Source organism: Pyxicephalus adspersus, chromosome 10 (genome assembly GCF_032062135.1).
Source record: "Pyxicephalus adspersus chromosome 10, UCB_Pads_2.0, whole genome shotgun sequence".
Classification (NCBI taxonomy): Eukaryota; Metazoa; Chordata; class Amphibia; order Anura; family Pyxicephalidae; genus Pyxicephalus; species Pyxicephalus adspersus.
The window spans coordinates 10360098-10375398 of NC_092867.1; the positions used below are offsets into that span (position 1 = coordinate 10360098).

General features: G+C 37.3%; 1 protein-coding gene across 1 annotated transcript in view; it reads right to left on the reverse strand.

The window, feature by feature from the left end:
* The window catches only part of SFRP5 (secreted frizzled related protein 5), a 43529-nt gene extending 32431 nt beyond the window's left edge, over nt 1-11098 (reverse strand). The window contains exon 1 of the mRNA XM_072424093.1: nt 10254-11098. Within this exon, the coding sequence (XP_072280194.1) occupies nt 10254-10770 (517 nt within the window). The 5' untranslated portion in view covers nt 10771-11098. The remainder of the gene's footprint in view (nt 1-10253) is intronic.
* Nucleotides 11099-15301: the final 4203 nt, after the last annotated feature.

Sequence of the window (15301 nt, forward strand, 5' to 3'; positions counted from 1 at the left end):
GTCTTAAGTAATGTGGAGGGAAAGTTTCTCCACAGAGACAGCGCTCCCTGCAATGGTAAGTGAATTTCACCTTTTTACACATGTATGGGCTGGCTGTGCAAGATTTAAAGTGGCAAATGCAGAAAAGTGTAAAATACAGATTAGGTTTTACTTTGACTTTTATGTCATAAAAATCCAAGGGGGGTTTAAGGGGTCTCCCTTTATTAGGACTTGGTAATGTTAATAAAAGTACATACTGGAATGGTATTAATGACTGCTCCGGATGTTGGTTGGCATTAAATGTTTTCATTTTATATTTTATAGAGAATAATTAGCGTATTCATTGCTTTTTGTTGTCTCCTGAGATACCTACCTTGTATAGCCCAGAAAGCATTAATTTACTCTAACAATAAAATCCTGTAATATTTTATACCTGGCATATGAACATGTAAATAAATGGAATTGCACAGATCTCCATCTGCTCTGAAGGGTGCATGAACCAGGAAGAGAGAGACACTGCTCCCCATCACTTACACTGCCCCCCCCTGACTTACACTGCTCCCCCTGAATGGCAGTAGGAGAACTGCAGAATTGAAGAGGATGTTGCTGGATCTTCTAGTCTTGTAAGTATATGTATGTATATATACCAAAGCACCAGAGCACATGCACCCAAAGCACGTGGATATTTATCTTCACGGTGGGTCAGTGACAGCTAGGCAATTACCATTTGCAAAAAGAGAGATAACTGAGGACAACCATTGTTTTTCCCTATGAACAGGTTTTTTTATATCGCTAAATGAAGATAAAGTGATACCAGTATACAATATAAAATATCATCTTTTTGCCCAAGAAAAACTGGATTTAGTCTTTAATGTAAAGGTCTAAAAATAATAAAATCCTGTTTGCAAGATACAGGTTTACTTTAAAGTGTAGCTGAATCCTGCCAATGAACCCTATTTGGTCCCTTTTGTTCTTAAAAACATTTTGTGGTACAAGTAAAATAATAAAAATATCTTTTGAGCTGCCAAAAACTTGTGAACTGATAATTTCTCATTATCAGTTACATTGTTTTCAGGGGATTATAGGACCATGCCCCTCTGTTACTAAGAAAAGGCAAGAGGTTGGATTCTGTAGTCCCATCCTGTTTCTATTCTGATACAGTGTGGGTAAGCATTGCCACCCTAGGAAAGGAAGTTTGTAACTGACCAGTAAAAATAGAGGGGGAAAAAAGGCTTGGACAAAAAAAAAATAATTATGTAATCCCTGCATCCAGTAACTTTATTACATTTTTAGTTTTGGCTTTAGATAAATTTTAAATGTGTAAAATGTAAAGACGGAAGTCTAATAACTGATAAGGATAAGCCTATTCATGCAATCCATAGTTCTGTAATTGATGTGCTATTGAAACCCAACACCATTAGGATTCATAGTAGGGGGACACATAAAGCTTGGAAATAAGATGTCTAAAACACGGGATACATTATCTTTTCATTACAACATTTGATAGATGGATTTAGCATGTGGCTTCCGCCTCTGTACTGTAGGGAATGTCCCATGCTGTTAGGGTGGATAAACACAGCAGACATTTCATGATATATTCCTTGTTTTACTCTATCGGCGTATATCTTAAGCATCCAGCGAGGGTCTCCCTGGATGTTAAAAATGCATGATTCAGACACATTTGCGATAATAGTGTAAATATCCAAGTCTTGTCGGATTCCTATTAACACCAGGGACCTGTGGCCACAACCTTAACATTTCAGCAGCAGTCCCAGGCGTCGGATGTTATAGGACCATGAATACAAATAGGAGAAATGTATCGTCTTCCACCGGGAAGGAATGAAAATATTTATGTGTTGAATATGGCAAAGACTGGATTCTACCAAACTCCACAGGAAATTTTTTATGTGCTTATGTGCCCAGGGCAAAATAACCAGCAACACTGCAAAGAAAAAAGTTAAACCTCACAATAATATAATGCTCTATTAAGCAGATCCGCTGGCTTATTTGTTTAGCATTGTAGTGCCAGAAGACTGACAGCAGGCATTTTGCTGAAGCAATCGTGGTCAGGTTTATAATGTCTGTGTCCCTATTAAAGATGTTTTCTCACTTCCTGTCATGAAACGGAGGTTCAAGTTGGGAATCATTTGCATATTTTTTTTTTCTTTTAATGCTATTCAGAGAACTAAAAACTAAAGTTGAACCAAAGGCCCACTTTTAGGATAGGCCATTCAGGCAGATAGTTATTGAAAGAGACGAGCAATGTCCCTTCTGCAATAACTGCTCTTAATTGCTGGCCAGCTGTCAAATTTTCATGAACTTCCCGGCTTCCCTTGCATGTGCTAGGAATCCATGAACTCCCATGCAGGCACATGATCACAGCGTGGCCAATCAGGATGGCCAAAGATCATCTTTGGGAAACAAAGAAGGAAGAAGGCGGCACCCTTTGATAAAACGGGGATTAGTTATGCTTTAATGTGGTAATGAGCCAGTTTTAAATGACATTGAACGGGGTGGTAATAAATCTGTGGAAGTGGAAAAAACTAAATAGCCATGGTTGGTAGTTTTCATCATTGGTATCCTTGCATTAGTACATTTTGGAACAGAAAGGGTGTGTGTGATAAAGGCAGATCCTCCTACTTACTCTTTTAGTTTAGTAAAAGCACTTGCAGGGCAAACATCTATTTCCCCAGAACAGAGAGAGGAAATAATTCTTCCACTGTAAATATTTCAACTGAATTTATATCAACATAGTTGAAAATTCACTATAATACCCTGACTGTTTGATAAATGTGTGTCTAGCTTTTAAATGTCTTTATACACAGGACATAATAGCAACGCTGGGATGTTTGCACTTCTTGTAGTTGTGTCACTTTGTTCATCATTGGTATTTCCAAGTTTTTTTTTTTGCTCTCAAAAAATATCAGCTTGTCTCTCACATAGTTATTATAAATACTCTCTTGTGGATACCCTTAATTTCCTGTCCTCACTGTGTTGTCTGTTGACCAATACTAGCTAATGTACAATTCACATAACATCTCTGCACTTTTGCCAATAAAATGAACATTTTTGAAGACATTAGCACTTTAGAGTTTTGTGGTTCAGCAGGAATGTTTGCTGTAGTTTGGAAATAATTGTATAACTTTACTCATTTTACTTTAAAGTTGCACAGATTAGGCATATATTAATGATATGTAAATTAATGTAGGTATGTACTAAAAAGAATTAAAGCTCAATGCAAGGCAAACTGCTAAACACATCTATTACATATCTTTTGGTTGATAAAACTGCATATATATCTGCTCACCCATTTTTTAACAGTACAGCCCCGTCAATTAGGGCAGCAGACCAGAATAGAGCTTTTTTGGCTGCAGTCAGTAACACTCAGGTTACAGGTCTTGTCCCTCCATTCAGCCTATGACTGGGCAGTGAAAAGAAAACCAGTGCTGAAAATGACCAGCTCTTTTCTCTTTCTGTCTGCTTTCTTTTCCCATAAACACGTCCTCCAATTAAATTACAGTTATCGTACCTACATTTTTAAGCTCTGCCTCTTCTAATTCCCTGTACAGCATAAATTGAATTGGTAGAGAAGGGCAGCACTTTGAGGCAATCAGGTCTTACAACATGCACATATGCTGACAGGTGATGAGCATAAAACCTACAGTGAATTAACTTAATCAGTGTGCTGTTGTACTCTGCTGTCCGATCAACAGACTGTGGATGAGTTATCATGAAGCTGGATGCACAAACCTGCAAAGCCAACAAATTATTTTGCCAAATCCTCTTGCAGTTAGATTTCAGGCAACAAACTTTTTCAGCACATAACTTAAATACCTGTTGATCATGTAGGAGTTGCAGTGATCTTGGGATAGGTAATTAAATGAAACATTAAAGATCTATGGCAAAAAAGTCAGGTGGTCCATTAAGTTTGTTATTTTTTATTTTGTTTATATGTTTTTTTTTGTTTTTTACATGTTTGAAAACAGATAAATGATTGTATCTCTGCAAGAAGTTTGAGTGTCAGCTAGTCTTTGAGTAAAATAATTCCTTCTAAAGTTGGTTATGAACTTTCTTCTTGCTAGTTTGTGGTTGTGCCGCCTTTTTTTTGATCTATGTATGTATGAATTGTAAACATTTCAATCATTTCCTCCCTTTCCTTCTAGAATGGTAACTCTGCTGAGTTTATACTGTGGAGTTACTTCCTGTGAGCTGAACTGAATTCCCAAACTCTTATCTTTTTTTTCTTTAATTCACTAATTTTCCCACTGCCAATTTAAAGCTGAATTCGGACCTTCCCTGTAGTCTTGCACAGTTGGATAGGCTTCTCTTCTGTACTAAAATTACTTACTCTGATTTCACTGCACATAGGCTCTCACAGTATGCAAAGGAAGCTGTGGCAAGTTGTAGCCCATCCTATTTCCTCATTTCTGTCTCAGTTTTAACTGTACCTGGCCACCCCTTCTTTTCATTTCAATCACAAAAGGCTCAGCATCACAGTTTTCAGTAAGCTATGTATACCACTTTATCAGCCATGAGCTGCCTGCTTTGTACTGACTCACAAATGATGTCCATTGTTTATTTAATTCATATTTAGTAATTTTATTTGCATAGCTTATTATGGGGAAAAGGGTAACCAAGGACAGCAACATATAGGCATAATAAACTTATTAACGAACTTGAAGTCCAGTTTGGATGAGAATCATGGCCCAATATATACAGTGGGCGATGGGCCATAGGATAGCAAGTATTTATTTGTAAGACTACTGGGTAGAAACTGGAAAATGTACTGCTAAGCTGCATTATATTACATTTTTGGTGCCTATGTTTAGATGCACTTTAAATATTTATAAAAAGGTATTGAAAAATCTAACCCAGCAGGCTGAGGAATAATTACCAGGTCATACTAGTAGTCCCTCAAAACCACTAAATCACCAACAATGAAATATTTAAGCATGAACAGCGCATCACTTGAGGTGGAAATGCTGCCTTTACCTTGACTGTCGTGGTCTGATTACAACAGGTTCTGATTGTTCATCTCCTAATCATCCATCATAGATAAATATAATCTACTTACAAGTTTTTAGCCACCTCCTCTTTCCTCACCTTTTATACATACAGCTTCTTGCTTTATGTTCTGTAATGATTTTAGCATTTGAACTTTTGTTCTGTTATGAATGGCTTATGTACATGGTATTGTCATACTTTAAAAATTGCAAAATTTAAGCAAAAACTTTGTGTGTGAAGTTTTTAAGATAAAAACATGCCTAATCATCACTAGAGGAAACCATTACAGATATACATCGCATTGCCTTTGTGTTATGCCTTCACCTTATTCACCTATACCCTAGGTTAGCCTGGACAGTACATTTTCACCTAAGTGTTTGTTTTTGTTAAAATTAATGAGGCTGTATTTCGCGAAGCAGAGAACTTTTCCACATGTGTCATCAATAGCTGTTAATTCATCTTTATTTAGTTTTACTCTAGTACAGATGGCATGAACAGATTATTGGAGAACACATTACCCAAGCTATATTGTATTGACTAAACTAATGTAATTAACTTGAGGATATTTCTGCCAAGAATTTGCACAACATGGTGACCTTTTGGCAGACGTCCCCATGCTTCATACACCACCACCATCATTTTTGCAATTTGCTTTCCTATATCAGACACAACCCAAGCTGCTATTTTTAGGTGACTTGGTTCTAGACACTTCCTGCCTATTCAGTTCCACCAACTTTCACAGAACATTAAGGGCATCTGAGTCCATGGATGACTCCATAACAAGCAAACAATTGTGACAGGGTCAGTTTAATGAAAGCATGGATGTCCAAGGGTAATTGGAAGTTAAAAAGACAGGTCAGCAGGTTCAAATCTAGTTCAGGTGAGCGAAACCCCTTCAATAGGGACATATGTTGCTGTGAAAACTGTCAATAAAGGGAATTCTCTCTTTGGAGTGATTTACTCAACTGAGATTGGCAAACAGAAACCTGTGAAGTGATCCAGTGTGAAACTTTTTTTTGTTTTTTTTTTGTGCTTTAATTTTCTGTAATAAAGACCAGGCAGCGCTTGTTTGTTATTGTACAGGGTAACTGGTCTTGTGTACGCCCACCTGTATTTTTCTGCAGGCAGCTGCAGGGTCTCTTTACAGTTTCATTTTCTGTGCAGAAACCACAATGATAATGTCACTGATACTTTTAAGTAACAAATGGGCTTGTAAAGGCATTTGATGGTCACAAAAAGAGTTAGTACCCTTTGTGGCTATTGAGGAATACATTTCAATGATTTGTTTTGTGCCCAAAATTTAGCTTCCAGGACTCATTCACACCTATACCTTTTTAGGCAAAACCAGTACACATATAAACTCTGCTTGTGTTTTAATGCACATGTGTAAACAATTACTGATGTGTATGTTATTGCATATTTCTATCCATTTCAATATAAAACTTCTTTAAAGTCAGAGGTATAAATGGGCCCTAATGATCTTGCGCATATGTGCTGCTTCTGTAGCTTTCAAGCAATTTCTGCTGAAGGGTAAGGTGGATAGTTTCAAAGTTGCTGAGATTGCTCTATAATCTCCTGATGTATGTCTTTTTGTCTTCACAGTTTAATTTGCTGAACAATGTATACATTATGAGGTGATACACATAGTCTCTTTATATTACTTGAAGACATGTTGATATAGACACACTATGTGATAAATGAAGCAGGAAGCTTAGTGAAGTTATATGTAGTAAAATTATTCTCTTTAATATTTTGGAGTACAAACTATGATGTGTGTGTGTGTGTTGTAAAAACAGTTTACTGTACCATAAGATTGTTCCCAAAGGGCTCTTTCAGACCCGCAGTGTGAAACTATGTTGCTGGCAGACATCAAACTGCGGGTAACCAGATTTGCACATGCCTTCAGCCACAGTGCAAATCTTTAATTAACAGCCACGTGGCTAAAAGTCACTAAAATCTCCAAAACTGCACATTGGCCGGTTTGTTTGGCATCCAATATGGCCTCAGCTGTTCTCATGCAATTTAATATAGCAACATAAAGAACCTCTGCTTTCCAGCAAACACCCATGTAATAAGACTTTATACCAACCAAACACAACCAACTACACACCATGGGGTCAGTGGGCCCAGAACTGATATTTTGATATGAATGGATACCAGCAAGATGTTATACTCATCAGCACACAGATCCTGATTACCTAAAATAGGGTTTCCTACCTACAACAATTTTTAAAGGGCTCATTTTTACCTATGGGCTATGTGTACAATTTTTTTTTAATTTGACTTTAGATTATGAATTATTCAGAAGCTGAATGGATACAAAGCTGTGAACGTAAACTGTATTTTTACCTCACATTACATTGTTCAACCCAGATATTTTTTTAAGCTTGGTGGGAAGAAATTGTAGTTGGGGTGACAGCCCCTGTATTGTCACCCAACTCTTCCCCAAAAATCAGGCGGGTGGTTACTGAAAAGTGCAGGGTGGTGCACCCAGCTAAATCTAGCTGGAGCTATCTTTTCAGGTGTTACAGAACACTAGCAATCTCCATGAGCTTCTTCAGTGCACCTTAGTTTACACAAATGCATTATGTTGTTGTAATGCAGTGTTCCCCCCAGAACACTGCATTACAACAACATAATGCATTTGTGTAAACTAAGGTGCGCTGAAGAAGCTCATGGAGATTGCTAGTGTTCTGTAACACCTGAAAAGATAGCTCTCAATTCTTTTTTTAACATTACATTTGCTTGTAGTTTGCTAAAAATGAACGTAATGCGTGTTGGGTTGCGATTTTGTAGAATAATGTTTTAACTGTGCATTACCACAACACACAATTCTGAATGGGCCATTATGAGAAGATTTCACCACTATAATCCCTGTGAAATAAAAGAACCAATGCAGTTACCTCTCATTCATACCTAAATGTTTTGGATGGAATGAATTTTGGCTTTATTTTCTATGTATTACAGCCCACCCCTAGGCATTCAATAGACCACAAAGACAAAATACATATCCTGTCACTTATTAATATTATTATTATTAATAAACAGGATTTATATAGCGCCAACATATTACACAATGCTGTACATTAAATTGCCCCCATAGCCTATTACAGACTCGTCTGATAAAATAATGTGATCATAATGAAATTAAATAGCAATCTCAATTTGTAGTGTTTAAAATATTGGTAGTACATAGTGACTGATCAGTATCAGTTTGCACAAAAATAAAAACATTTACATCAGAAGATTTGTACAAAACTGTATTTTCAGTATTGCTGCTTTCTATTATACATTGTGGTAAAGTAATACAGTTACATGAAACAGCCACTGTAATGGCAAATTGTTACACAGGTGTGTGGCCATTGCATTAAGAATACACGCCTGTACTTTGACTATATTATCTATTGCTGATGCAGTTATAGTTTTTTTTTTCAAAATGTGAACATACATTATGCTTTTTAGTAACAGTCTACTGTTATTTAGTAAGTGCGAAAATCACTTCAGATATCATTGTCATCCTCAAACTTGCATAGCAAGAAGCACTTCAAATCCTTTTATTCTACAGAGCCCATTTGACTATAAACTCTTTCATATATCTGACGTGAATGTGTAATGTTTTTTTATTTAATGTCAGACAGTTGTGATGTCTTAACTCTTTTTAAGCTGTTTTGTGTTTTGCATTACTTTGTTGTACTGAAGTTTATTTATATAATTTTTTCCAGCTTTTGTGTCTGTCCACTTAAAAATAAAGAATGTTCTTTCTTGTTTCTGAATTCAACCCCAAGTAAGAAATAAAACAATATTTCATATAACCACGAAATAATGGGGCAAATCTGGTACTTCAGTGCTTAGTTGTGTTTATGTTTCAATTTTAATCCTTACTAGGTTCTTTGAAGCATTCCTAGTTTTCTGGGGAGCCAAGAGTGTGATACAAACAAAGTTCATATTTCAATTTTTTTCCCTTACTTTGTTGAAGTTCTGTAAAATTCTTAATATATTCCGTTCACACAAGTCTCCTGGGAGCTGTCTACATTCTTATCTATTCAAAGAATAATGTCAGGTCTGGAATGCAGGCATTTTTTTTTATTTTTTAGTGATTAGTATGTTAGAATTGTATGCAAGAAGGCTCATTACACTTTAAGGATTTGAAATACAAAACAATGCAGAATGCGTTTTCATATTTCCATTAAAGACCCTTGGACTGAGTTATTCATTTGGCACCTTATTACATTACGGAATTCAGAGTACATCTTCTACTTCTCGAGTTATAAAAACTTTTATTTAGGCTTAGACGTTTTAAAGCAAAGCTGTGCTGGCAATAAAACTTAATAACGGAGTATTGTTTATGTGTCTTCAATTCCATGAACTGTTAAAGTGCAAATTGCAGATTAGGAACTGACAACTGGATTTAAACTGCTATTGGCTGCTGCAAGTTGGCTAATTAAATGAAGGCCTCTATCTTCTGAATAAATGCTTTATTATTGGGCTCATTTTATAATTGAGCTTTCCCATTGCTGTTGATAACCAAGTAGTTATATGCAGTGCAAGTATCCTATAGCAGTTGTAATGCTGCTAACATTTTTTTTTATCAGAAAAAACTTTAGGTCCCGGCTCAGAAGTTCAGCAGTTATTACAAGCCTGGACCAACGTAATGGCTGCAAAGATCTGCCAGTCTGTAGCCAAGGTACTTATGTGAAACTCGTTATGTTTTCTGATATGGCGCTTGATATAGTGACATTTCATACACAGTATATGGTTAACCTAAATAAACATATGTAATGCTTTCCCACTAACTTTGTGTCAAGTTCAAAGTGCAGTGTGTGCTCTCCTGCAGCCCCAATAAAAGTGATAATGTAAAGTTTAACACCTCCATGAAACATGCTTAACATTATTAAATGTATACTTTGGTTAAGGAATTCAACAAAGATATCCCTGTATCTTTCTAAATCACTTTCTGCCAGAGTGCAAATAAATATATATTGGAAGCAGAGAGAGCGGATACATGTGCTACTAAATATTAAATAGATCAATACAACGGGGCAAAGGTATGTCCTTTTTTCTATTATGACCCAAATTAGTATGTTTTAGACAGTTCTTTTACACTTTTAATAATAAACCTTGCCCAGGTTTTTATCACTGCTTTTTAAATGAAATTGTACAAATTGTAGACTGACACTTTTCTTATTAATACCTTGTGGCGAGATATACAAGTTTACAAAGTATATTTGTCAAGAATTTCAAATATGTTCCGCAGATTAGTGAGCGTTTACCTGGTGGCTGAGTGACTTGCTTGCTGCCAAATTGCACAGTGATGCACAGGTCATTATCGATGGGGAACTTATTACAGTTCAGCATCTCCGGCCAAGGAAAACCATAGGACTCCATAACTGGTGCGCAGCTGTCCCGAACCACTTCGCACAGTGATCGACATGGGTAAATGGGTCTCTCCAAACAAATTGGTGCAAAGAGAGAGCATAGGAAAAGTTGTGTATCTCTGTGACATCTTTTAGCTAGCAGTGGTACCCAGCTGCTGGCTTGCTGCTTTACTTCAGGCATGGTCTCGTGGTCAAGCAAATTAGGCAGCCTCATTTTCTTGTAGCCAACGTTATGGCACAGGCTGAGGTCTTGGGGAATGTCCACACACTGACTCTGTTTGGTATAAAAACGTCCATTCTGGAAATTATCAGATTGCCAGCTATAGTAATCATATTCTTCAGCAGAGCTCCACAGAACAAACCCAAATAGCAAAGAGTTCACACAAGCCACAATATTCCACTGGAACTGCATGACTGCACCAAAGCTGGCTAAAGAACTTTCAGATGATATTCATGAATAGTCTCAGAGATACTTCTTTTATTGCCAAACGTTCTCCTGTGAAAAGTTGGATCCCAAAAATGTAAAATCTTTATCTTCTTTTGTGCTGGTTAAAGTGTGACTCAGAGAACTTTTTCTCCCCTTGTTATGTCACTCTCCTTTTCACTCTCACCAGGTCCTCTGCAGCTGCAAGTACAGACAGCTGGAGTTTATATGCTGCACAAGAAGTGAATTAAAAGTCTGTGCTTGTTTGCCTGCTTCCAAACTCCTTACCCAGTTCAGGGAATCTTAGCACCACCCACCTCTAATCTTTTAAGTGAGCCCTGAAGGATTAGCCAGCAGCTTGTCTACAGTGGCCAAGCCTCCGCCTGCTGCTTGGACTCAGAAGCCTGAATTTGTGTGTGTGTGGATGTGACAATCCCACAAGTTTTCCTTCTGTTCACTAAAGCAGATGGATACAGTCTCCTGTAACAAGGCTTACATTTTAGGGTTACATTCACCTATGAGCATGGTCTGCTATTTTGCTGCTGTTTGTCATTCTGTGCAGATGGCATCCCATTATTATATATACACTAATATTAATCCCTGTTAGAGTTCCCTTTAAAAAAAAAAATCCCCTTTTGTTGAAATCATATAATTAGGAATACATTTCTTTCACATTTTTTAATTATAATTAGGAACTTTTAACATTTACTATCACCAAGAAAGGACTTCAACCTATATCTGTTTACTACCTACATTATTATTATTATTACTAATAAACTGTATTTGCCAACATGATACACAGTGCTGTACATTAAATAGGGGTTGCAAATGATTGACAGATAAAGACCCTGACATAGGAGGAGGAGAGGACCCTGCTCAAAAGAGCTTACAATCCAAGAAGGAGAAAGTAGCAAAGAATAGGAGGAAGGATACAGAATGGTGGGTGAGTAGTGAGGGTTTGAGGGACCGAAGAAAAGGAGGATTTAAAAAACATGGGGTTAAGGGCTCTTTTCAATGTGTTTTTAAAAGAAGGTTGAAGTAAACCTAATACCCTGTTTCCCCGAAAATAAACCCTATCATGCTAATCATGCAAGGGGGAAATATAAGCCCTACTCGAAAGTAAGCCCTATCTGCATCCTAAGAGTGCGGTGGTACGTGGAGGGATGCCAGGAGAGCAGGAGATTTTAAAAGCACTGGAGCAAGGGGTCAAAAAATCGCAGGGTGGTTATTAACCTACTCTGGTGTGACATTACAACTTTATTAAGAGGTTGGTGGGCTCTCTTCTCAAAGGGTTGTTGCTAGTATTTCATTTAGTAGCAGCAATGCATATTTATTAATTGATTTTTTTTTTTTGCTTTTTCTTAGGTTTATAAAGGTTAGTGTTCTGTGTCTGCATGTTACTCTGAGTCATATGTGATTGTCAGCAGATTTTCTTGTTATGTTGTACTTGTTTGCTTATGAAGCGGTGTTTTTTTTTTTTTTTTTTTTTTTTTTTCCAATAATCATTTTTGTCAATTCTTATTCATGACTTCTTGTATATAACATAAAAAATATGTGATTTTGACATTTCACAGGTAACCCAGAGGTATCTTTCTATAGATTTTTTTGTACCTGATAAAAAATAAGACATTCCCTGAAAATAAGCCCTAATGCGATTTTCAGAGGTAAAATTATTATAAGACCCTGTCTTTTTTTCGGGGAAACACAGTGAGACCAGGAAGAGCATTCTAGAGATGGAAGTGGCCCTAGAAAAGTCCTGAAGTCGAGCATGTGATGAAGTTTATGTGATGAAGTCATTAGTTTACTAAAGGAGCGAAGTGTGTAGAGAATTGCAAGGAGAGGCAGCAGAAGAAAGGTGGTGGGATCCATGTTTACCAGGTAGATAGGTGGGTGGGCAGGTAAGTGGGAAGGATGGATGTCTGGCTGCAGCAGTCATTATTGGTTTGTAGAGGAGAGCCGGGTTAGTGGAATACCAGGGAGGAGAATGTTAAGTAGTCCAGACAGCAGATTTGACCATGTTTCCACAAAATGAGCCTTTGCGAAACCTAATATCACAGTATAACAACAATTTAACAGTGTCATTTCAATTCTTTGAAATTTAAAGCACAAAATGACATATTGAAAGCTATGTATCTTCTTGTCATAGAAAATAAAAAACCTAAGGTTAAAATACTAGATCAAAAAACTTCTACTTACTTTCTTACAAGATTAATAAAATGTATTCATTGCAGGAGTGTTTCAAAGAATCCGGACAGAATACAAGTATTGGAACTTCCAATGCTGATTTATTAAAGTCCCACTGTCTTTTAAACTCTGTTAGCCACTAAGCTACCGCGAGTTTGCTGCCACACCAGATGGCTGGACATCCTACAACTAGTTGTTAGCAGGCTTAGTAGTAAAGCAAGGATAAGGATGACAGAGCTGAAACCTGTGCATTTCAAAAAGTTATTAATGTATCTGACATGACAGGTTCACTTTCAGTGCAAACTGAAGAAAAAAATAATACATTTTCCATGGTTGGCAAGGTGCACAGTCTACATCTTGAACTTTATACTTTAGGAATCAAATTCCCTTCTGGAAAAAAAAAAGTTGCTGCTCTAAAATAAACACCTTTAGTTTTTCATGCATCTCCTGCTGTCATTTTGGAGAGAACTCAGAGTTACGAGTGGACATTTGTTTTCACTTAGAGTACAGCATTCTCTCGCTCTTTTACAATGATTAGTAGAGTTTGCTAGGTAATGCAAATAACCCCCCCCCCCAGCCCCCTAAAAATTTTGCACATGGTATACTCTTGTACCAGGCAATATGAATTGCAGGGGCAGATTGTTCTCCCTTGGCCTGGGAGGGAAACTCAACAAATAAGCCCTTCCATAGTAGGTACAGTTTTGTTTGGGTTAAAAATGTGTTCCATGCAGATTGTACTTTGGTGTTTTGGTGATTAGTGAAAGGCAGGTGCTTTGAGAGGACATGTTGTGAAACACCTTTTCACATGTATAAGCATTGGCTTCCATTGTGATTTGGGGTATTCACCTGACATTTCAGAGCCACAAAATTGGAAACTTCCTTTTGCCAACCGATGTGACTGAAAGTCTAAAAAGGTAGCGTTTAATAATGCCCACCATGTGTCCCCGACCCTAGGTCTCACTACAATGTCTGAATAGTGACATTACTCTGCTCTGATCCACCAGCACAACATATCTTAATATTATTGTTATTAATGCTGACCCATTGGACAAATGCACCATGTCCACCAGCCATTCCTTGGATTACTGAATAGATCACAGGAGGATAAATAAATGTGTGCAGACTTTTATTGGAACTTTTTATTTTGGCCACTGTAGGAACCCTGAAAACTCAGGTTGCTTTATTTTGTAAACAGAAACCACTATTCATCATTAAATTGTGGCTAACACTTTCCTACTCATTCATGTTTGGATAGAGGGGCCCATCAGATTTTTGCCTAATGGGGATACCTGGGTAGCAGGTAGAGTTGGGCCACAATGCAAACCATAAAAGCCACATCTCCTGATTAGAAGACCCGGGTTTTTTTAAGCCCTGGAGTATAGGGCAGCATGGTGGTTCAGTGGTTAACACTGGCCTTTTCAGCACTGTGTGCCAGGTTCAGATCTAGCCAGGACACTATCTGCATGGATTTTGTAGGTTCTTACCATGTTTTCGTGGGTTTCCTCCAGGTACACTGGTTTCCTCCCATGTTCCAAAAAGATGCAGTTAGGTTAATTGTCTTCCCCCTTAAATTGACTTAGACTGTATTAAAGGCATATGACTATGGTAAGGAGATTAGATTGTGAGCTCCTTTTGAATGACAGCTAGTGACACGACTATGGACTTTGTACAGTGCTGCGTAATATGTCGGCTCTATATAAGTACTGTGTAGTAGTAGTACCAATTTAACAAACGTGCTCGTACCTGGAGTTCCTTGGTTTATTACCTCAGGTCTGTCTCAAGCCTAGGTGGAACTTCAAATTGTAAAGGTTAATTTTTGTTATTGTAAATTAAACCTTTTGCTGCTCGACCTTTCCAGAACCAGATGGTAATTACAGATCTCATGCAAATGGCACAAAGAATGCAACAAACTTTGAAATGTATGAAAACATGCAATCCACCCGGTAAATACATGGGGAACCAAAAAAAGCACAAACTAAAATAAAAGGCTCATAAAAAGAATTAGCTTTAATTGGTTATTATTTGATGGCAATGCCCCTTTAGTTCACCATGTGAATCAGGGCTATGAGAGAGGTTGAAGCTGCTTTAATCAAGAGGGTGCAATGACATAGATTCAACTCGCTTTAAGATTTGTGTAGAATCTTACTGTTTTGATGAAATGGATCAAAAATGCATAACAGAAGAACTGACATACTGGCCCTTTTTGGCCCCTCCACAGCTGGATACCTAACCAAAACTCTAGAACTTTGATCACACAATCTTCCCTTAAACAAATGAAAGCAACATGTATTTTGAACTTTGAGAAAGATCCTCTTGAGAGAGATCACACAAGAAC